Here is a 23,275-nt window from a genome sequence, read left to right on the forward strand (position 1 = left end):
AGAGGTCGGGTAGGGGACCGTGGACAGCTCCGGTGTGAGGAGCAGAGCAGCGCCGGAGGAGGAGAGGCTGGACATGGGGGAGCCGCCGCACAGGCCCGCAACATCGAGCTGAACGCACTGCTTCATGTGCACAAAGACCCGGAGACACCGGAGACACCGAGGGAGGACGAGGAGCCGGCCGAGCAGAGCCACGCGAGAGGGGGACCCGAGCACTGACCCGTCCCGGAGCTCCAGGGGGGAGAGGAGGAGAACCGATTCCGCTCGACCCGATGGACCCGACGGCAGATGAATGAAGACCGCCTACACTAACGCCTATCGATGCCTGGCCAAGGACCTGGACGCTTACGCCATGAACACGGACATGACAATGGACGGCATTGGCAGTCTGCATGGCGGGGTGTCCGTGAGCTCCGTGGCCTCTGACGCGGAGCTCATGAGCGGCCACAGCCCGCACCACGTCCGCGGGGGCTCGGCGGGGGGACACGGGGCGGCGGCGGCGGCAGCGGCGGCGACCCTGCGGATACACCAGGACCTGGCGAACCGCTCGGCCATGGTGTCCGGCATGGCCACCATCCTGGACGGCAGCGGGGAGTACCGGCCGGATCTGTCGCTGCCGCTGCACCACGCCATGAGCGTCCCGTGCGACACGTCCTCTCCCGGGATGGGGATGAGCGGCACCTACACCACCCTGACTCCGCTGCAGCCGCTGCCCCCCATCTCCACCGTGTCCGACAAGTTCCACCACCACCACCATCACCACCACCACCACCAGCGGCTCTCCGGGAACGTGAGCGGGAGCTTCACCCTGATGCGGGACGACCGGGGACTACCGGGCATGAACAACCTCTACAGCCCCTACCACAAGGACCACATGTCCGGGATGGGTCAGAGTCTGTCCCCGGTGCTCGGCAACGGCCTGGGCTCCATCCACAACACCCAGCAGGGTCTCCACAACTACGGCACGGCGACGCACGGAGGCCACGACAAGATGCTGAACTTCGACGCGCACCACACCGCCTCCATGCTGGCCAGGGGGGACCACCACCAGCACCGAGGCCTCGGTGGCCCGACGGCCGGCATGATGCCCCACTTGAACGGGATGCACCACCCGGGGCACCCGGCTGCCTCCATGGGTCAACACCCCCACCCCCATCTCCAGTCTCCATCCCACGGGCCCGTGTTGGCTTCCAACCGGGACCGACCGCCCTCCTCCTCGGGGTCGCAGGGGGGGAACAGTTCGGGGCAGCTGGAGGAGGTCAACACCAAGGAGGTAGCGCAGAGGATCACCGCGGAGCTCAAGAGGTACAGCATCCCCCAGGCCATCTTCGCCCAGAGGGTGCTGTGCCGCTCCCAGGGGACCCTGTCGGACCTGCTGAGGAACCCCAAACCCTGGAGTAAACTAAAGTCAGGCCGGGAGACCTTCAGGAGGATGTGGAAGTGGCTGCAGGAGCCCGAGTTCCAGAGGATGTCGGCCCTCAGACTCGCAGGTAAGAGCAGGGGGACCTCGCGGCGCCAGGCTGGAGCTCGGCTGGGCTTTGTGCGTAAAAGCGATTTATAAAGCGCAGAGTACTTGTGTGTTTGTGTTTTGTGTTTCCTCGTCCCGCTGCTGCTGCTGCGGCGCGTCTCCGTGCGCACCGGCTCGGATCAGGGACATTTATTTAGAATCGGTGGTGTTATGATTACCACCATTGATCAATACGAAAAGAGATCGATAGGAAATGACAAGGTCACGGGATTTCCCTCCAACAGTCGCCTCTCTCTGCTCTGCAGCGTTTACCAACAGATCCCCCCCCCCCCCATCCATGGCCCTGTGCGTAATTCTGCTTCAGGCTTCAGCCAAACTCAGGAAAAGAAGCTAAAATTTAAATATTATTTAAAGAAAAACGATATAAGAAAAAGGCACAATTACAAAAGACAAATTCCTTGTTTGAATTTGGTTATTTCCCACAAAATTTAAGGATTTAAAACATGAAAGTTCTCTGTTGTTTGTGGCTGGATTGAATAATTTGGATGAACATGTTTCCTCTGGTTTAAAAATCCCTGAGCCTGTTGAAGTCTGCTTGTGTTATTATGGTTTTATGATAGACACAGAGGTGTGAGGAGACAGACACTGAGGGTCTGAGGAGGAGGAGGAGGAGGTTTGTGTGGGATCCTGAGGGGGTGATCACAGAGCTGTGGCACGGAGCATCAGTGGGTCTGGTGCCCCCTCTAGTGAGGAGCTGGGTCCCAGCATCGAGCCTCTATTGTCTGCAGGGAGCAGCAGCAGCAGCAGGGATGGAGCCAAACAAAAAGGAGCAGGAGGCTTTTAACTGATCTGGATCAGAGTCTGGTTTATTCAGGTCTATTCAGGTTTTATTCAGGTTTGCAGGAATGGTGCAGAATTTATCATTTTATGTGAATTGTTTTTGTGCAGATTTTTGAAAATCTGTAGATCATTAATCACGTTTATATTTCACGTGTGTTTTAGTGAGTGTGTAGCAACTGGGAAACTGCATAAACCTAACAGGAGATCAGTGTCAGTGGTTTTTCTCCAGTTTGAGTACTTGCTGTGTTAATGGGCCTCGTGTGTTGAGGTTAAAATTCAGTCCTCATATTCTTTTCCCTTTTTGATTTAAACACATATTTAACTTCAAGATCTGTTGCAGCAGAAATATCGTTATAATTTCATCTCAGTTTTTCTTTTTTTCAGTTTGGCTAATATTGACAGCAAAGAAAGTTAAAAAGAAAATCTGTATTTAGAATAATAAACGTTTCTGATGAAGAGTTAAAACACTGAAGGCCGTGTTGAATCATCTCAGTGGCTGTTTCAAGCTTTTGGAGAAAATACATTTGTTTTTTTAAATAGTTCTTATCTAAGAAATTAGAAAGATTTGTCTCAGGTCATAACAGAACCTTTAGTGAACAATTACAAATATGATTTGCTTGATTTCAGATACATTTTGTCATAAAACGTCTGGTTCTAGATGTTTTAACTGTTCTCTGCTCCTGGAGGATGAATACTTGTTGGTGGTTTCACCTTCGTCCACTCTCTGTACTTTAACTTTGTTTCAATGCTTTTTACTGATTGAAGTAAAACGTCTTAAATCGCGTGTTCATATTTTTGTATTTAACATTATATGACAAATTATACAATTTCTGAAAGAAAAACTTAAAGTTAGTGGGATCAGACAAGAGGTTTAAATTAGCTTATGTAAATGTTCACATAAACAACCATGAAATGAACAGCAGGTTATATAGATTAAATTACTCCAGGGAAATGTACAGTTAATACAATGTGTTGTCACACAGTAATTACAATTAATTCGATTTTGTGTTGTATTTACTTCCTCAAAGTTTTTTCAAATAATTATGAAAAACAATTAGACAATCTGAAATCATTTGTGTATTATAATATTAATAAGGTGAGTTTAATTCAACCTCCACTTTGTATTGGTTGCTGTCCAGTCCAAACCATGTTTCTGATAATAAATTTATAAAAACAACTTTAATGTCATTATAAGATTAGGCTACATTTTCAAGATAAATGCTTTTCATTATAATTCTATTATCTACCATCAAAAGTAATGCCGGACTTTACTGATATCAATTTATTATTGTTATACTGTGATATCTGTATTAAATATGTTTTATATTATGTTAAAGAAGCAAACATGTAGATCCTGTGGCTTATTTTAGCATCACAATGATACATTTAACGTTTAACAGTTGTTTTTGATATTCATATATTTTGAGACGTATTTCTTTAGCAGTTTATATCTGAGGCCTCCGGGTAAAGAAGGATTGACTCTTTACACTCAGTAAAGTGTGTTTGCTCTAAATACTCTCACATCGTACAATTATAACACAAAGTACAAGTCAACATAAAACTCATGTAGAAATTTTAAACCAAAATGACGTAAGAAGTATATACAAAACTTACTGTTACTTTATTTCACAGCTATGGATAACCTATCATTCCTAAAATATTCCTAGATGAGTTAAAGTATTGTGTTTATTTATTATTATTTAAAATGACCTTATCTTGTACTTATATAATAATCTGAGCATTTACCCGACTCCTGTTGTTTTTAAAAACAACAATAAAGTATCAATCATTTTGCTGATTCAAGTTAAAACTGAATTGATCTTATAGAGTAGATTATATAACCTGATTTGTGTTAAGATCATTTTCATTATAACAATAGTATGAATATTCTATTCTATTTTATATAAAGGCATATTAAATATCACCTTAATTACTCTCTGTTTTCTTTAGCTAATTAAAATAAAGTTTAATGAATTAAATAAAATCATTCAATTTTTACATAATGTACAAACTATTCAAAAATGTGTCCTGAAAGAACATTTTAATTATTTTTAAAATATCACATGTGTTTAAATGTGAAAAATCCCCACATTGAACCATCGGGCCTGTTTTGTGCTGATTGCATAGTGAGTTTATGGAAATTGTGTTTGAATTATAATCATATTACAATGTTTAATTGTGATTTCTGTTCTTCTAAAATCTGTTGTGAGATTTATGCTGTTGTTTTTAAGTAAAACACAAGATAAATGATTTACGGTATTTAAGTGTATCTTGGTTTTGAGTGGCCCAACAGCTTTCGCAGATTAGATTCTTGAAAAACAACAATCAATATAAATACGTCACATTTTCTTTTGTGATTAATAGAATCATTCTGTAATTAACTGACTGGATTCAGTGGTTTGAATGGTTCAACTTTAAAGTTTCTGCTCACGCTGACGTGGTTTGAGACGTTTGTGTTGTTTCTTAAGAGCGTCTGTGATTTCCTGGGCGTCCGCTTGATGATGGAGGTTAATAGGAAGTGATGCGATGGAGGGGGAGGAGCTGGTGGAAACTGGGGGGGGGGATCTGTTGTAAAATGTCAGCAGCAGAAACACAGGGAGCAGCATTGTAGTTTTACTGCTGCTGCTTGTAGTTGCTGCTGCTTGTAGCTGCTGCTTGTAGCTGCTGCTTGTAGCTGCTGCTTGTAGCTGCTGCTGCTTGTATCTGCTCCTTGTATCTGCTGCTTGTAGCTGCTGCTGCTTGTAGCTGCTGCTTTTAGCTGCTCCTTGTAGCTGCTGCTTGTAGCTGCTGCTTGTAGCTGCTGCTTTTAGCTGCTCCTTGTAGCTGCTGCTTGTAGCTGCTGCTTGTAGCTGCTGCTTGTATCTGCTGCTTAGCTGCTGCTTGTAGCTGCTGCTTGTAGCTGCTGCTTGTAGCTGCTGCTTGTAGCTGCTGCTTGTAGCTGCTCCTTGTAGCTGCTGCTTGTATCTGCTGCTTGTAGCTGCTCCTTGTAGCTGTTGCTTGTAGTTGCTGCTTGTAGCTGCTGCTTGTAGTTGTTGCTTGTAGTTGCTGCTTGTAGCTGCTGCTTGTAGCTGCTCCTTGTAGCTGCTGCTTGTATCTGCTGCTTGTAGCTGCTCCTTGTAGCTGTTGCTTGTATCTGCTGCTTGTAGCTGCTCCTTGTAGCTGTTGCTTGTAGTTGCTGCTTGTATCTGCTGCTTGTATCTGCTGCTTGTAGCTGCTGCTTGTAGCTGCTGCTTGTAGCTGCTGCTTGTATCTGCTGCTTGTATCTGCTGCTTGTAGCTGCTGCTTGTAGCTGCTGCTGCTGCTTGTAGTTGCTGCTTGTAGTTGCTGCCTGTAGCTGCTGCTGCTCCTCAGACCATGTTTGGTTTTTCAGAGTTTCCACAAATCAAACATCAGTTTGAAACCTGAGCTGAATATTGATCCACACTTTGTGAACTGAGCCGATACCAACACCGAATTTATTCTTTTTCAGTCGTGAACCTCGAGCAACACGAACCATAGACAGTAAATAAATAAAGATGGACGACATGAAACTCCCAGAAGTGAAGTCAAATCCTCTGGATCGCCCACTAGTGGCTGGCTGCAGTATAGGTCCCTTCCTCCTCCATGTTAGCAGATAGGACATGGACCAAACTCAAAACAGGGTTTCTCTCATTTTCTTATGACACTGATGTTTTTCCAAATGTTATTTTAGTTTTGAATTGGTAAGTTAATGATTTAAAAACTGAGGCTGACTCTTGATTAGTCGAGTGTGAATCGGTGAAAACCTCGATTCCACGGCTCCACTCCGAATCTTCCTCGTCCTTTTTATTCTTTCTGCCAGTCATTACGCTCAGCTCATCGCGCAGCTTCTTCCTCCTCTTTTTTAAAACGATTGTGGAAAGAGAGCGAGCCTCAATCCCTCGATCAACAGCGCTACAAGCAGCCAATAGAGCTGAGGTCAAAGGTCGGAGCTGCAACACTCAGACAATAGATGGAGCAAATATTCCCCCGGCCCTGAGACGAGCAGAGAGCAGCGGCAGCAGGGAGGAGGAACAAATAAGAGACATGAGGTTATTTCTGGTGTTCGCTGAGTCTGCTGTTACATTACCTTCATGCTCTGTATGTTCACAACATAATTATATCATATAGCCATAATATTTGGACGCCCCTGACCATGTGTCTTTGTGTAGTTTTGGTGGGAGCAGGCTGTTCTTGGTTCTGGCTCTTTTGTTTTTCACTTCCTCAGTTGTTTTCAGGGATTCAGATAAACTGGTTTGAAGCCACTGATGTTGTGGTTGACCAGTGTGACTCTGGTTTTGTTCTCAGAGGAGAATCCATGAATCAGAGCTTTGTAAGTGGGAGAATCATCAAACAGCTGCATGAGAAGGAAAAGCTTCCAGAATCATCAAATCAGCCTTTTAAACAATAACTAATAATTGTTGTGATGTAATATTCATCAAAAGAAATATAACAGAAGTTCAATATGAATCCATTTATTGCTTATTGATTGTGTAAACACAGTGAGGAGGTTTAACACGTAATCAATCGACCTCAGATCTGTTTTAAAGTATTTTTCATTCTCTGCTGATGAAGACGAGTTTGAACCTTCACTGAGGAGAGGGAGGAGGAACTCAGTCTCTAACCTTCATCGTTAGAACAATGATCAATATCCACGACTCATCTGAGTCCTGTCCAGGTACTGATCTGGATTACAGCCATTTTCTTAATGAATAAACCAACATGAATATAAAATCAAAAAGGAAAATCTTGTGAAACGTTAAACCTTAGTTCTAAAGAAGATGAAGCTCAATGCTTCAGTTCCGACTGGGAGCCGATCTCTCTCCTGAGCTGTAACGTGGACTGTGAGTCCGAGTTGTCACCGAACATCAGAGCTGCACCTCAATAACGCTCCTGAGCCGGGTTCCAGAACCTTGTAAACATCCTGCACAGACGAGCGGCGGCTGTAACAGCAGCAGATTGATGCCCCGAGGCTCTGCAGCGACACAGCACGCTCAGCCGCTCGTCCATCACGCCGCCTGTAATGGTCAGGTGTCCACAGACCTGTGGCCACATGCAGTCTGAGTACAGCTCTGACGAGAGGATGAGAAGAAATGTACAAACGCACATGATTACAACTCCAATAAAAGAAAAGCACATTTCTCTGTCTGGAGCTTTTCCTCTCTGTCTCCTTCCTCCTTTTCTTTCTCCTGCCACCTCTCCCTCTCTCTCTCCCTCTCTCTCTCTCTCTCTTTTGGGGGGAGGTATTATGTGATTGTCGGGGGAATTGAACACAAGAGCCGAGGCAGCAGCGGCCCGATGAATTATTGATGGGAATCTCGGCGTGACCCGCCTCGGTCGGCTCACTTCACTTCTTCTTCACCTCGCAGGCGGGTTAACCAGGCAAAATGGAGGAAGGGGGCAGAGAGAGAGGGAGAGGGAGGGAGAGAGGGAGGGTGGGAGAGAGGGAGGGAGGGGGGGGAGTCCATTGTTTGGTTGGAGGACGCTGCTCGTCTGCGACTGCAGGTGAATTATGGATGAAAAGAAAACGATGCTGGAGTCAGTGTGAGCAGGGAGCAGCTCCACGTCAGAGAGGAACACACACTGAAAACTGCAGCACAGATAAAACCTGATGAACTAAATCCACATTAAAACAGAATTGGTTCCATCGCTCGGGTCGTTCTCTCTTCTCAGAACCAACACTGATCTGGTTGATGCATTTAAATCATTCAAATCTCTTCTACTGTACACTTTGTTCAATCTCTCATTTAAAATCTACGCCTCCTAAACATGTTTCACAGGAACTGCTGGAGAAAAAAGGGATTTGATCTTTGAGCGACTGGAAGGTTTTCTGTAGTTATGAGTAGAGTCTGGTTGGTATGGGGACAATGTTGTAGCCATAGTACGTGTGTGTGTCTGTGTGTGTGTGTGTGTGTCTGTGTGTGTGTGAGAGTTGTTTCACTGCATCTCAATCTGTGTGTGTGTGTGTAAGCAGCTTTGTAAAGAATCCACAGATGCATGTACAGAGATTTGCGAATGACAACAGGAATCGAACGTGTGTGTAGATCTGTGAATGTGTCGATTCGTCTGTAAACACAAAGACAGTGAAGTGTCTCACTTGTTGGAATTTAAACTGTGTGATGTAAGTATTGGCAGATAATCTATATTCGTGTGGTTTGAATCTGTGTTTCTGGATTCATGGACAACAGAGAGGATCCGACTCCTTCCTGGGATCAGACCTGTTGAGAGCAGAGACACGTGGAGCTTCACCAGACGTCTCCATTAACGTTCACTTAGACTCAAAATGTCCTGAAAACCTGAACGACGCGTCTGAATATTTTCCATTTTACGCATCCTGCTGCGAGCAGACATGGTGCATTATTAATGAGCCGGACTCTGCTTTATGACACCGATTACCAGCAGTAACTCTGTGTGTGTGTGTGTGTGTGTGTGTGTGTTTTACAGTTTCAGACTGTGGGAATACAGTTTGTGTCCGTTTTCAGGGGTTTGTGCTCTGACCTCCTGCATATTCACGGGCTGCTATCGATCTGTGATAATGGATTTCAGGCTGCTGAGAGGAGACTCTTGATGTTTGTTTGTGTGTCAGCGTGAGAAGATTTGACAGAAACTGTTTTCTGTGTGTTGAGCTGCACGACTACAAAGTTGTGCGAGAGTCTTGTGTGTCTGCCTGTGACGTGTGGGAGGCGATGTGGAGTTAGAAAGACGTGCTGCTCCTCTTCTTCTTCTCCCCTCCATCTCTGACTTGTAGCTGTTTACGTTGCATTGTGGGTAATGTAGTTTACAGGTTTAGACCAGGAAGATTAATGTGTGGAATAAAAAAGATGATGTCTGTGATTCTGCTTCATCAAATTTGATGTTTTTAAACTGTGTAGGAGAGCAGTGATAACTCTGTGGAGGAAGGACGTGTCTGTTTTTAACTTCCTGAGCTCTAAATATCTATTTCACCACAATCACCGTCTTTCCCTGATTGAGAGGTTTGTGACGTTTGTCATGTTTTAAAAGTTTCCTCCTGAATACTGGAGATAAACTCTTTAAATGAACCTGAGCCACAAAGGTGGAAGATCAGGAAAGTTCATGAGAATGATTTGATTTGTACAGTTTTACCTCAACTTGTACAATATGGTTTTTAATTGACGACAGGAAAAATCACTGAAGAAACAGAATCTGTAGGAAACATAAACGAGAATCAAACAAGCTTCCTCCACGACTCTGATTGTGTGCTCACAGTGTAAGTTATACTGAAGCTCCTGTTGTGTCTTTGTTTTCACCCCCGTTCACAAAACTACTGAACCTGGTGCAACACAAACCGAGACAGAAGCAGATCCATCACCTGTCGGGAGATTGGTGAATTTCATATTTTCAACAAATAATCAAAAGTGAGTCACGGATCTTGATGAAAATAATAAGACACGTTTAAAGGACTGATATCTTTATCAGTTTGGTGCAGATCTAAATATGAAATCAGGATCTAGCGGATTTAAATGTGGTTTCATGGGTGGGGGGGGGGGGGAGGGTTTCATTCGTTGTCTCAGATATGAGGATGGAATGTAAGAGGCCTGTTGGGCAGAGATATGAGCTCCACTGAGTGACGTTGTAATCTGAGCACTGTGATCACCAAGCAGATACAGACACTGATACAGACAGATCTTATTCATACCTGGAGTCCACGCAAACATCGGAGATAATGAATCCATCACAGCAGAACTTCAGGGAGGACGACAGCAACAGAATCAGTGAAACGCTGAAAGCATCAGATTCTCTCCACGCAGCTCTCGCCCGTGTGCTCCGACCCTCCACAACCTGCACCCCATAAGAATATCAGAGGAATAGTGTAGTGATTTTTCGTTAAGACTGTCCGCACCAATTACGCGGCCCCGGCGGCGTCGAGCAGTGGAAGTGCTGCCGGGGCCGAGCGGGCGGCTCGGGCTGAGACGAGAAAATGGTTCTGTCGCCGCTTTATTACAGCGGTCAAATCAAACGTGACACCTGGACTCTGAGCTCGTCCAGGCGCCGCACAATCAGTCCGAGCTACACAACACAACGGGACACACAAACAGATGCAGGGAGGACAACAGCAACACAATTCTGAATCATGCTTATATCACCCAGATCAGTTGTTTTTCACACAATTTAGCCAATTTGTTGGTGTCTGGTCTCAGCGCAGAGTCAAACTAAAGCCTACGTCTCCCATCAGGCTGTTGGTTTCTGTCTCCCGCTCAAACAGGATAAACAAGAGTCATTTCTCTCCTTCAGCTTTCAACAGAAACTGTAAATCTCTACGGTGGAGCTCTGTGTTGTTCCGCTGCTGAGGACTCAGACCACTTTGTGTTAGAGTTGTGTAAACGAGTGTCCAGCTGAAGCTTTTGTAAAGAAACACTGGACTCTCACAGATACTGGTTTGCTTGTTGTGGTTGATTCAGCCGGTGGAACCAAGAGCCGAGATATGACTTTGTTAAATCCCTTCTGAAAACGTTCTTTCATCTCTTTTATCATTGTTGTTGTGTGTGCGCACGACTTTTCATTTCGTAACCACGACTTTACAAGTTCCACCTCAGCAGAATGGGCGTCTAATAAAAGAAGCTGTTGAGTTGCATTATGGGAAATGTAGTATTGAGCCTCTTCTCTGCAGTTGTTTGCAAATGAAAAGCTCAGTAATCTGTAGAAAAAGGTTTGTGATGAACCGAGTGCAGCTGCCACACCCGGAGCCAACATGGCCGCCAGCCTTCCACGTAAATAAAGCAAAGTGAAGCTGATGACATCACATGATAACCAGGGAGTAGCTGATTGGCTGGCTAATGGTTGAGTTTGTCTACAACATGGTTACGTTTATTATTTAGCTGTTTTAGTTTTCTTATTTTGTCGTTGTGCGTTCACAGTCCGGTGTTGTATAGTTTGTGAAGTGTCGTGTTTTGTCTCCACAACAATACGATTCCCCTCAAGAGGCTTCTTCTCGAAAGGTTCCAGGACGTTTCCAGGTCCGATCGATACTGGAAACCTGCAGGAATGTAGAATGCACGTGGAAAAGAAAGTCTGGATCTTCTCGGGTTGTGTTGGTTTCAGGAGGAACGTGGCTGATCAATTATTTACAGCATATACCAAACATTATGTAGGATTGATTTACTGATGTTTCTATGAGACACCTTTAAATAGACCGAGCCCGCTGGACATCTCTACCCGTCTGAATTCTCTTCCTCTCGTTCTTTCTTTCACTCCCCCCCCCCCCCCCCCCCCCCCCATCAGGTTAATTAGTATGGGTGTCACCGTGCGGCTGATATAACTCTGTCCAGAGGCGTCATGTGCGACGACAGGACGGGTTCACACCGAGAGACAAACTGAGTTAGAGAGAGAAGAGGAAAGTAAACACCAGGTCTGATTTCCCTAAAGCACTGAGGAGGTTTATTATCACTATTCTATTAGTCATTATTCATTTGTTGTTATTATTATTGGCTTATTATTAACACTTAAAAAGAACATGGAGCTCTTCTTTCTGCTCTTTTTTCTCTTATTTGCGTTTCTGTGTGTGTGTGTGTGTGTGTGTGTGTGTGTGTGTGTGTGTGTGTGTGTGTGCGTGGGGATGGATGATGTGGAGGATCGATGGCTGTAATCCTGAGCAGATTAAAAGAGCATTAATACTGGCAATGATAACGTAAACGCTGCGGACCCAGATCTCCATTGATCTGCAGGAACCTGATCCAGACCTGTTCCTGGAAGAGATGGATAGAGAGAGGAGGAGAGAGGAGGAGAGGGGGGGGGGCAGGAGAGAGGGAGGAGGACGAGCAGGGGAGACGTCTCATACCACAGAATAAAACCAACAAACACAGACCATTGAGTGTACGATAGGAAACGCAGACAACACCTGAAGCTGATGTTCAAACACCGTCAGCTTCCATCTCACAATTTAAAAAACACACAACTTCCTGTGCCAAAATAAACATCTGCCCATAAATCACAACATCTGCTTCTGTTGACAGTGACCCAGCGTTCCCTGCAGAGAAGAGTCCTTATGGATGGTATTGATTGTTTTCTATGTGCTGGTATTTATATTTCCTCGGCTCATGTGGGGGTGGCTGCTGCAGGAGGAACTGGTTTCACTCAGTAAACTGGTTTGGTTCATTATAGGTTCGTCTGTAAAAGGCTGTATTTGGTGGATGATGAAGGTTAATGAGCACTGATACTGTGATATTTAACAGAATATAAAAATGGTATAATTTCTGAAGTCGTTTCCATCTGTGCAGAATTTCTGGATCTTTATTTGCTTATTTGTACACATTATTATTTCTATATTGGTTAAGCACAAGTGATTTATCGATTGGCCAATTCAAATCTGCTAATCTGAGCCCCTCACAGACATATCGCCACCAGCATTTGTTTTATATAGTTCATATAGTTTCCCACAAGTATATTGTCATAAGGGTTTGAAAACATTATCTTAGGAATCATTACCAATCTGTTGCATTTACATATCAGCCAATAGATCTGTAAAGGAATGTTTCTCTCCCTAATTAAACCTTAATCCATATTAATCAGTAAAACAAATGCTGGAGTTGTTCTGATTTCACTCTCGGCTGCTGGAAGTTGTGGAATCTGTTGAAGCTGTGGAAGCTGTGGAAGCTGTGGGAGCTGTGGAAGATGTGGAAGCTGTGGAAGCTGTGGAAGCTGTCGGAGCTGTGGAAGCTGTGGAAGCTGTGGAAGCTGTGGGAGATGTGGAAGCTGCGGAAGCTGTGGAAGTTGTGGAAGCTGTGGGAGCTGTGGATGTAGAAGCTGTGGAAGCTGTGGAAGCTGTGGAAGCTGTGGAAGCTGTGGGAGCTGTGGGAGATGTGGAAGATGTAGAAGCTGTGGAAGCTGTGGAAGCTGTGGAAGCTGTGGGAGATGTAGACGCTGTGGAAGCTGTGGAAGCTGTGGAAGCTGTGGGAGATGTAGACGCTGTGGAAGCTGTGGAAGTTGTGGAAGCTGTGGGAGCTGTGGAAGCTGTGGAAGCTGTGGAAGCTGTGGGAGCTGTGGGAGCTGTGGGAGCTGTGGGAGCTGTGGGAGCTGTGGAAGATGTGGAAGCTGTGGAAGCTGTGGAAGCTGTGGGAGCTGTGGAAGCTGTGGAAGCTGTGAAAGATGTGGAAGTTGTGGAAGCTGTGGAAGCTGTGGGAGCTGTGGGAGCTGTGGAAGCTGTGGAAGCTGTGAAAGATGTGGAAGTTGTGGAAGCTGTGGAAGCTGTGGGAGCTGTGGGAGCTGTGGAAGCTGTGGGAGCTGTGGAAGCAGCCAGATTGATGCGTATCTGACAGATGGGTTTGAAGGGAATCCTCCTCTATTTGATTGGGCCACATAACTGGATTCATTAAGCTGAATCTGTGTGTTATTGGATTAGGTTTCATATTGGATGGATGGGATCCAATTGTAGATATTACGGCCTTTAATGGAGACAGGTTTAGCAGGAGAGAGAGGGAACACGTGGGACGGAGGTAAAACTCCAGATAAAGAGAGGAAATAAAGACGTGAAGACAGGGAGAGAAAGAGAAAGATCAAATATTGAGCTGCAGCGTTTTGGCCTGAGAGAACGAGGACACGTCTCTGAGCTGAATTCTGTGTTTCTGTCTCTTCTGTGTTTTCGTCTCCAGCTGCTTCTCAGGAAATCTGATCGACTTGTCTCACTGTCCGCGGATCGTTGGGAGACAAACACGGCGGTGAGCGGTTTACCAGGATGTCCGTTTATAGCCGCCCGGCCTCCTTCTGATCAATGGCCGATTACAATAGAACCTATTGATCAGGGAATATTATCTCTGTGCCCGTGTTTGCTCTGCGATGGAGCCGAGCGGCGAAAACACACAGCTGATAAGAGAAGGTACCGAGAGGCCGGTTAACTCATCATCTATTAGTCGGGTCAGTGTGTGTGTGTGTGTGTGTGTGTGTGTGTGTGTGATGTCCAAACAAAGCTTCTCTCTGACTTATCCTCACTGTCAACATTCAGCAGGTCAAAGGTCAGTCGCTGTTTTCGCTTCAGCTTTTAAACTTTCAGAGACGTTCAAACTTGGATTTTACCTGAATTGGTTTTAACGGCCTGAACTTTTGGCTTCTTGGTTTGTTCCACTTCTCTTCTACAGAATCACAGAATCACTAATTATCATATGAAGGGATGAGATTCATCCTCATTTCTAAAGATCTCATAAACACGTCTAAAACGAGAATCTTTGGAAATCATGTTTCTCAACACAGTAGGAAGGTTGTTGGTTTGAATCCCAGTTTTCCGGGGTCTTCCTGTGTGGAGTTTGCCTGTTCTCGTGTCTGGTTGGTTTTCTTCGGCTCTAAATTGACTGTGACTGATTGTTTGTCTGTTTATGTGTGTGTATGTGTGTGTGTGTGTGTGTGTGTGTGTGTGTGTGTGTGTGTGTGAGTGTGTGTCCACTTTACCCACGACCTGCTCACGATGGTGTAAGTGACTGATGGATGGAAATATCTGTATGTGAGTGTTTCAGGGATGTAAGAACATCATGAATCTCCGTGATGTCAAATCTGCGTCACAGTTTAATATAATTTTGTTAGAAAAATAGTTTCTGGCCCCACATTACCCATAATTCTTTGGGTAATGCACGTCACTTTACTTATGGTCACTGGGCCACGTCCAAATTGATTACATTTTTACTCCACCGTGCTCTGTGTTTACTGCCGTTTGTATTTCAAACTAAGTCCATTATTCACTCACTTTTAGCTCTGCTTTGTTCTCCACCACCTCCCGAGGGAAATAAGAGGGTTTCTCTCTTCAGACTCACCAGCTAGTCGCCAACTGTTGTTTGGTGCTGAGCAGATAAGAGAACAGCAGCTGCTCGAGAGATGAATACAGCTTCACTGAAACAGGCAAACGTACCAAATTTGTAAAATATAGAAATATGTAAATAGGAAAACAATTTGTTGCGTCTGTGTTTCGTTTAATTGGATCAATTCGAGGGCGTCACAAGATGAGTTACAGAATTTATTATATTTTTGTTAGATGTTATGTTATTTTGTGATTTCTACTCTATCGTTGCTGTTTCCGTTTGAAGGTTTGACTTTGTGGACGTCCTCGCTCAGAGGGAGAAGGACAGAAGCATAAATCACTGCTCACAAGTCACGTCCACACCAAATTGAATTTTAGAGGTCACAAGCCAAAAGGTCAGAAGTGGTGCAGGTGTTCTCCCAGTCCGGCTCCTACAGGAACCCAGCAAACCCAGTGACTATACCACAGATTGTTATTACAGGACAGGGAGAACAGGTTTGACTGTTCAGTTAAATGGAAATAAATAGAATGACCAATAGAAGCAGGAAGATGATAAAAGCTTTTGTCTTATGATACTAATGCTTCTGATCTCATCACTGTTGCTTTTATTATTTTTATCATTACAGTATTAGTATTGGCTCCAGTTCACCCACAACCCTCAGAGGATAAACAGTGTGGATAATGGATGAAGGGATTAATACTAATAATTATTATTATTACCACATGGTGTGCAGCAGGATGAGAGGTAGAGCGGTGGATGACATCAAACTCCTCCGAGGCCATGTCTTCATCAGCTCAATGACATCACTGGGCCACCAGAGGCTCTGATTGGTCGGCCAGTTTCTCTGAGTAAACAAGTGCAGATACATTACAGTGTGTGTGTGTGTGTGTGTGTGTGTGTGTGTGTGTGTGTGTCGGCGGGCAGAGAGAGACCTTTGTCCGGTGATGTCATCACAGACCTTGTGGACATCCAGATTATACACAGATAAACCATCTCTCTGCACACACACTCTCTCACACACAGACACACACAGACACACACACACACACACACACACACTCGCGCTCCCTCTTTGTTCCTCACAGAAACAGATTCTGGGTCTGTGTCCATCAGGTTTGGTGTTGATGGACTAATTCACTTTGAATCAGATGGTAAACAAAGAGAAGTGGTTCATGAGGTTCTGGTTCTCGGCTCCAAGCTGAAGATTGAAGTTACCAGTTAACATTTGCTGGGAACTATTTTCCGCGGTGGATGAACACTCACTCACAGTCGAGTGCAGCGGGCGTGTGTATTCGAGATCGACTAAATAATTAACTGTGTGTTAAAGCTAATGTAGAAACATCCAGAGTAACAGAGCTGTGTTTGTGTTGGGTTCTAGGTAATGAAGCTCCATGACACAGGAGTAAGACACTGAAGATCAGGCCTGGACAGGATTTGTTATATATATATTATATTATATAGTATCAGCAGCTTTATTTTGAAAAAGAAAATCTTCAGAACGAGTTAAAGCTGAATAATTGAGTCAACTTATCACAAAACTAAAGATTAACTGAATTATCATTAATTATCATTAATTATTAAGTCATTAATCAAGTTATACGTTTTCTATTCCATGTGTCTCTCTTCATTAATGTACTACTATACTACTACTGTGTGTGTGTGTGTGTGTGTGTGTGTTTGTGTCTTTAGTCTGTTGTTCCATTTCCGGTTATCGTGTCAAAACGAAAGGAGGAGAGCATCATGGTGCATTAAGTACAACCACATACACACACACACACACACACACACACACACACACACACACACACTCGTAGTGGAGAGTGCTGATTGCTAAGTGCTACACTGCTGTGCCTCTATATGTGTGTGTGTGTGTGTGTGTGTGAGTTAAGTGCTGAGATCTGATGCATCATATCTGTCGTGCTGAGCCTCAGTCGGATTCTGCAGTTTCATCCAGTTGTTGTGTTTCCTCGTTGTGTCCGTCCCGCGCTGCACGATGTGACCTGTGACACCGCGTCCACACACACGTCCACAGACGTCCACAGACGTCCACAGACGTCCACAGACGTCCAGCGCTGCCGACTCATGACGGAGTGTCCAAGAACCAAATGTGGCGCCACACACAAGCAGTGAAATGTACGTTAAAGGGCGACTTTACTACTTACCCTGCACTTATATGCCCTCTGTGTAATGGATACCAAGGCTTAAGTGGTAATGGTGTAATAAAAAAAGAAAAGAAGGAATGGAGAAAGAGAGAGAGGGAGGGAGGAGAGAGAGACAGAAAGGTACGAGAGGCTGGAAGATGAAGGAAGGAGACAGGAAGGAAGGACGAAAATAAATAGAGGAGAAGAAAGTAAAGACAAGGGAGGAGAGACATGAGAGATAATGGAGACAAAGTTGAAAGAGGAAGTGAGGACGAGACACAAGATGGATGAGGAACCAGAGGGATGAGGGGAGAGACAGAGGGACGAGAGGAGAGAGGAGGATGGAGGAAGTGGATAATGAAAGACGAGAAAAAAACATCAGTAAAATTCAGAGCGAATGATAGTAATAGAGAAAAGAGACAGAATAAAAAGAGAGGTGGAGAACTCCAGCTGCCGTTTGGGCCATAAATCCTTTTACTGACAGACGTCTGAGCCGTTAGATTCACTTTATTGATCCCAAACTTTCTGCTCTCTCTTTTAATTTCTGCTCTTTCTTTACTTCTCACTCTCGACCACTTCATCTCCGCCCCCCCCCCCCTCTCTCTCTGCAGACACAGGAAAAGTAAAACGAGCAAAGAGGAAACGTTCAATTTGCCAAGAAAGGAAACCTCCTGGAAAAGAGTGTTTGCATCTAGTGACTCAGGGATTCGTGCTCACAATGTTTTTACTGACATTATGGATGATCGATGTTTACAGGCTATATGATCGACTCTTTGATGATTGGTTGAACACGTGTTGCGTGTCTTTGTGGGACTTGATGCAGTCTGACGGCTTTGCTTGGGTTTTATTTGGATACCGTCTCGTTTCATTGTTTTCTGAGTTTAAAAAAAAGCTAACATTGTATATTCATAGAGACGTTTATGTCACTGAGGTGTTGTCACAGTTGTGTAGTAGCTGTCTGTGATGTGTTGTTCTGTCGGAGTGTCAGTCGGCAGCAGGACACGAGACTCAGGCTGTCAGGAGCAAACCACCAGGCCGTGATGTATCTGTGGTGAGGATGAAAACAGTAATGACTCTGCTGAGCTCGGCTCCCTCTCCGTCTGGAAAGTGAAACCAAAGCTCGCCGGCTCGCTCACTTCCTGTCTCCCAACTCACTCAAACTTTATTTATTTATCGTTGTTCATGATTAATGCAGCGTAACATGCGTAAACGTGAATGATTAGTATAATATCTACAGTTAAACTAGGATTATTGCAAATATTTCTTCGTCCTGTTGGAGTGATAAAAGAGTGGATGACTCACCACTGCCTCTTGAGGTACAATGTGGTATTACAAGACAGGCCGGAGCTAGCTCGTTAGCCGTTAGTTGATAAATCTGCAACAAAAACAATTTTTTTTTTACGTTATTAATTAAAGTTCTGTGGTTAATTTCTGTTAATTTTGATATTTTACATCATAACTCTCACATGTGTCACCTTTAAGTCAAGTTAACTTTAAATGAAAGTGAGGAGAAGATCTTGTCCTCTACTCTCATCTTCCTCTCTTACACCTCCCTTCATCTTCCTCCACTCCTCCGTCTGTTTCTCTGTATTCACTTCAATAAAACATCAGCCCCGTGTTTCTATTGACGTTCTTCAGGCCCTGACTCTTTAAACCTGGTATAATACATCGATGTGTTTGCACTGAGTGTTGCCAGCTCTCCACACGCTGCACTCGACCCTCCACTCACGTGGATGGAGGACGGGCCTCAAGGTGGAGTAATGCCTCTCTGCTGCCGTATTGGAAGGCTTGACCTCCCGCTGGTGAGCAGCTGCTTGTGGGGTTTGATGCAGCTCTTGTGCCTCTGGACAGGTTCTGATTGACCTTGTTCCAGGTGGTTTCAGGTCTATTGAAACGTCTGATGTTCTCATGTACTACATCCTGAGTAGAGCTGAGCAGAAGAACATACTCACTTTGTTTGTCAAAATAAAAATACTCCCCAAAATGGTGAAAACTGTCAAAAGTAAAATTGACCTTTAAATTTGGAACCATTTTCTGTGAAGACGCTAATACGGTTGCACACGGACATTTTGTGAGTTCTTCCCTGACCCAGAGTTTTGATACAGATAACGAAAACATACTTAAAGTAAAATTTCTAAAAACACACAAGTACTTTAAATGTAATTACTAATTCTAACCATCTTATATAAAGAGATAAATGATGATAACAACATTTTGTCAGAACCAAAGATTCACTGCTGTTCCACCCCAGGCCCTCATTACTGTAAATACTTATATTACTGTACAATTTGATGATGACAACATAGACGCCGTCATGATGCTGTTTACAGTGTTTATGTTTATAGACGTGGATGATGTCACGGTGGCGGCTGATTACAGAAACAACGATGACAGAGCAACACAGAGAGACGAGGGGCGAGCGACTCCTGTTTCTGCTGAGCTCGTTTGCAGTTAGAGACGCAGCGAGAGAGAGAGAGAGAGAGAGAGCTGATGAAAGACAGAGGAACAGAGTCGTATTGATTCCTATTGATTCCAGCTTTACCTTTAAAGAACCCCCCCCTCCCCCCTCCCGACGTTCTCGCTCCCCCTCCTCAAACCGGTAAACCCCCTTTGAATAATATAATTGTGTATTTGATCCTCACTGTAACCCCGACCGGAGGAAAAGAATGGACTGATTGAATCACTCAGGCGTGCTCTCTCTCTCTGTCTCTCTCTCTCTCTCTCTCTCTCTCTGTCTATTGATGGTGTGTTTGTGTGTGATTTTGATTGCTGCCCTTTTACACCAACATGTGTCTGCACCTTTTTTAACCCCCCAAAAAAAGAACCTAGTTTGTGTTGACCTGCTGCTGAGCTGCTTTTCATTCAGCTGCATCAGCAGAAAACAGCAGAGAGCAAGGTGCACGTCTCAGATGTATTTACAGAACTGGAAATGCTTGTTTTATTAGTTTATTTTCTGTTTTTTTCTTTATTGTTTGTTTATTTATTGGACTATTTACAACAATCAATTTTAGTTTAATTATCTTTCTCTCTTGTGATTTACAGAAAATCTAAAATGGGGAAAACAAAACTTAAAGAATCTCAATAATCACACAAGCTTTTCCTTTCTGTACTTTAAATCCTCATTTATACCAAATACATGGATGAAATTATGAAATGACACCAGAACTCAAAAGCAGCAGAATGAGTAACAATAGTCTTTTTAGTAATAGTTTTCTTTTCAGTCTGATGTTTTCATGTCTTCTCTGGTATAATATAATAATTTATTTATTTTCTGGGAGGAGATCTGAGTTCCAGAGAGTGAACAGAGGTCTGTGAGCTGACTCTGTTGATACCAGCAGAATAAATAGTGGACCTGTGTTAGCTCACAGGCAGATGTTTCATCACAAAGACCTTCCAGTAAATAGTCGGGTCCAAAGTCCAGGATTTGACTCGAGTTTAGACTTTAAACAAACAAAGAGTCAGTGACACATTTTCATGTTTACTCTCCTATTTGTACTTATGCTGTTAATAATAAAATGTAGGTAAGGTTTTAAAACTGAGGTTTTAAACATTCTGATGTTTTGTTTCAGACAAATGTCACATTATTCGTTCTCTCTTGGTTCAGATGATTCGTATTGATGGTCCCTCTCTCTCTCTCTCGCTCTCTCTCTCTCTCTGTATCTCTGTATCTCTGTATCTCTCCCTCTCTCTCTCTCTCTCTCTCTCCCTCTCTCTCTCTCTCTCTCTCTCTTTCTCTCTCTCTGGCTCAGTGTGTTTGTGGCACAGCGTTCATATCCACAGATCAATAGTGCCACCTCCTGAGCGTGTGGAGGATTAATATTCTCTCCAATAACATTTAGAGAAGAATTCAGTCGTATATTATAAACATACGGAAAATTAATTTTTGAGTCATTTAACTACTTACTATATACTTTATATATGTTTATATTTTCAAATCTGGTTTAAGGAAAAATTGCTGTTGTCCCTAAAATGTAGTTTGATTCCTAACATGTTGTTATCGAACCCTCTGTATTTAACATTTTAACCATAAACATTATTATAAATAACTTCAAATGAAAAGAGTGTAAAGATTACAGTGCATGTGTGTTCTTAAGTGCGCTGTTGCCAGGTCATTAAAAGCTGTAGAGCGAGGCTGAGAGGAAACAGGAGCAGCAATGAGGTTGTGTGTGTTTTTGCATGTTTGTGTGTTTACAGCGATGACAGCTTCCCCTTACATAATAGTTTTGTTACTGAATTGAGACTGTAAATGAATTTGTATCGATCGGGCTCCGACTCGTGCATACTTAATTCAGGGAGGTAATCAAATCAAACGCACCCACACCTCCTCCTCCTCCTCCTCCTCCTTACTGACTGACGGAGACTGAACAGCAGACACATTAGAGAGGGGGGGTCAGTTTAATTACCTCAGACATCGTGGTTCAACCCTGTTGGCAGGTTGGTTGGTTGTTAGTTTGGTTGGTTGGTTGGTTGGCAGGTTGGTTGGTAGTTTGGTTGGTTGGTTGGTTGGTTGGGTGGTTGGTTGGTTGGTTGTTAGTTTGGTTGGTTGGTTGGTTGGCAGGTTGGTTGGTAGTTTTGTTGGTTGGTTGGTAGTTTGGTTGGTTGGTTGGTTGGTTGGTTGGTTGGTTGGTTGGTTGGTTGGTTGGTTGGTTGGTTGGTTGGTAGTTTGGTTGGTTGGTGGGTTGGCAGGTTGGTTGGTGGGTTGTTAGTTTGGTTGGTTGGTTGGTTTGTCGGCGGGTTGGTTGGTAGGTTGGTTGGTAGTTTGGTTGGTTGGTTGGTTGGTTGGTTGGTTGGTTGGCAGGTTGGTTGGTGGGTTGTTAGTTTGGTTGGTTGGTTGGTTGGCAGGTTGGTTGGTGGGTTGTTAGTTTGGTTGGTTGGCGGGTTGGTTGGTTGGTTGGTTGTAAGTTTTTTTGGTTGGTTGGTTGGTTGGTGGGTTGGTTGGTTGATTGGTTGGTTGGCAGGTTGGTTAGTGGGTTGTTAGTTTGGTTGGTTGGTTGGTTGGTTGGCAGGTTGGTTGGTTGGTTGGTTGTTAGTTTGGTTGGTTGGTTGGTTGGTCGGCGGGTTGGTTGGTTGGTAGTTTGGTTGGTTGGTTGGTTGGTTGTAAGTTTTTTTGGTTGGTTGGTTGGTTGGTGGGTTGGTTGTAAGTTTGTTTGGTTGGTTGTTAGTTTGGTTGGTGAGTTGGTTGGTTGATTGGTTGGTTGGTCAGTTGTAAGTTTTTTTTGGTTGGTAAACAAATATCAGCTGTGAGCTTCTGACTGGATCCTCAGTTTGTGTTTCATATGAATTCTCCTCCGACATTGAACTGTTCAAATATCACAAACAACACTAATACTCTTATTGTCTCTCTGTCCCTCTCATGTCCTCGTCGTCCCTCCCTCCTCGCAGCTTGTAAACGGAAGGAGCAAGACACGGCGAAGGATCGCAACAACACACCAAAGAAGTCGCGGCTGGTCTTTACCGACCTGCAGCGGCGCACCCTGCTGGCCATCTTCAAGGAGAACAAGCGGCCGTCCAAAGAAATGCAGCTGACCATCTCGCAGCAGCTGGGTCTCGAACTCACCACCGTCAGCAACTTCTTCATGAACGCACGCCGTCGGAGCCTGGACAAATGGGCCGACGAAGGAGGCAGCCCCGGCAGCCACTCATCGGCGTCCAGCACTTGTACCAAAGCGTGATAATGGATTGTGTTGAGGGAGTGGGGGGGAGGGGGGCAGCGGTAGGGATGGGTCTGGGTGGGGGTGGGGGCAGCAGAGATGCTGGAAGGGACGACGGGGGTGGAGGGCGCGGGTCGAGGTTTCGTCCGGTCGAGACGGAAAAACCAAACTTTTTACATTTTTTTGTTTGTTTGTCTGTTTTGCTTTCGTGGAGGGGGACACGCTGAGACGGGGGCTGCTCACTGCGACGACTTGTCTGTAGCCGAACCGCCTTTTACAAACTCATCCAAACTCCATCAAGAAGCCGAAAGGGTAAACTCATCTTAAAAACACACAAACCTCACTGGGAAAGAAACCTGTGAATCAAAGCCTCCTGTTGGACAGTGAGCTCACACACTAGCCCAAAAACCAAAGACTAGAAGACCATGTAGGTTTTCTATT

General features: G+C 44.5%; 1 protein-coding gene across 1 annotated transcript; it reads left to right on the forward strand.

The window, feature by feature from the left end:
• On the forward strand, positions 1-22,870 carry onecut2 (one cut homeobox 2). Its single transcript, XM_062413020.1, has 2 exons — positions 1-1,487; positions 22,566-22,870. Exons 1-2 carry the CDS (start codon positions 290-292, stop codon positions 22,853-22,855), a joined length of 1,488 nt encoding a protein of 495 aa, XP_062269004.1. The 5' UTR covers positions 1-289; the 3' UTR covers positions 22,856-22,870.
• The last annotated feature ends 405 nt before the right edge of the window (positions 22,871-23,275 follow it).

This window comes from Platichthys flesus, chromosome 19 (assembly GCF_949316205.1).
Source record: "Platichthys flesus chromosome 19, fPlaFle2.1, whole genome shotgun sequence".
Lineage (NCBI taxonomy): Eukaryota > Metazoa > Chordata > Actinopteri > Pleuronectiformes > Pleuronectidae > Platichthys > Platichthys flesus.

Bases quoted from the DNA above. Each gene is read 5' to 3' on its own strand.
- onecut2 (XM_062413020.1), top strand. From the start codon at position 290: ATGAAGACCGCCTACACTAACGCCTATCGATGCCTGGCCAAGGACCTG. The intron at 1,488-22,565 runs GTAAGAGCAGGG...CCCTCCTCGCAG, and splicing joins GTCGGCCCTCAGACTCGCAG to CTTGTAAACGGAAGGAGCAA.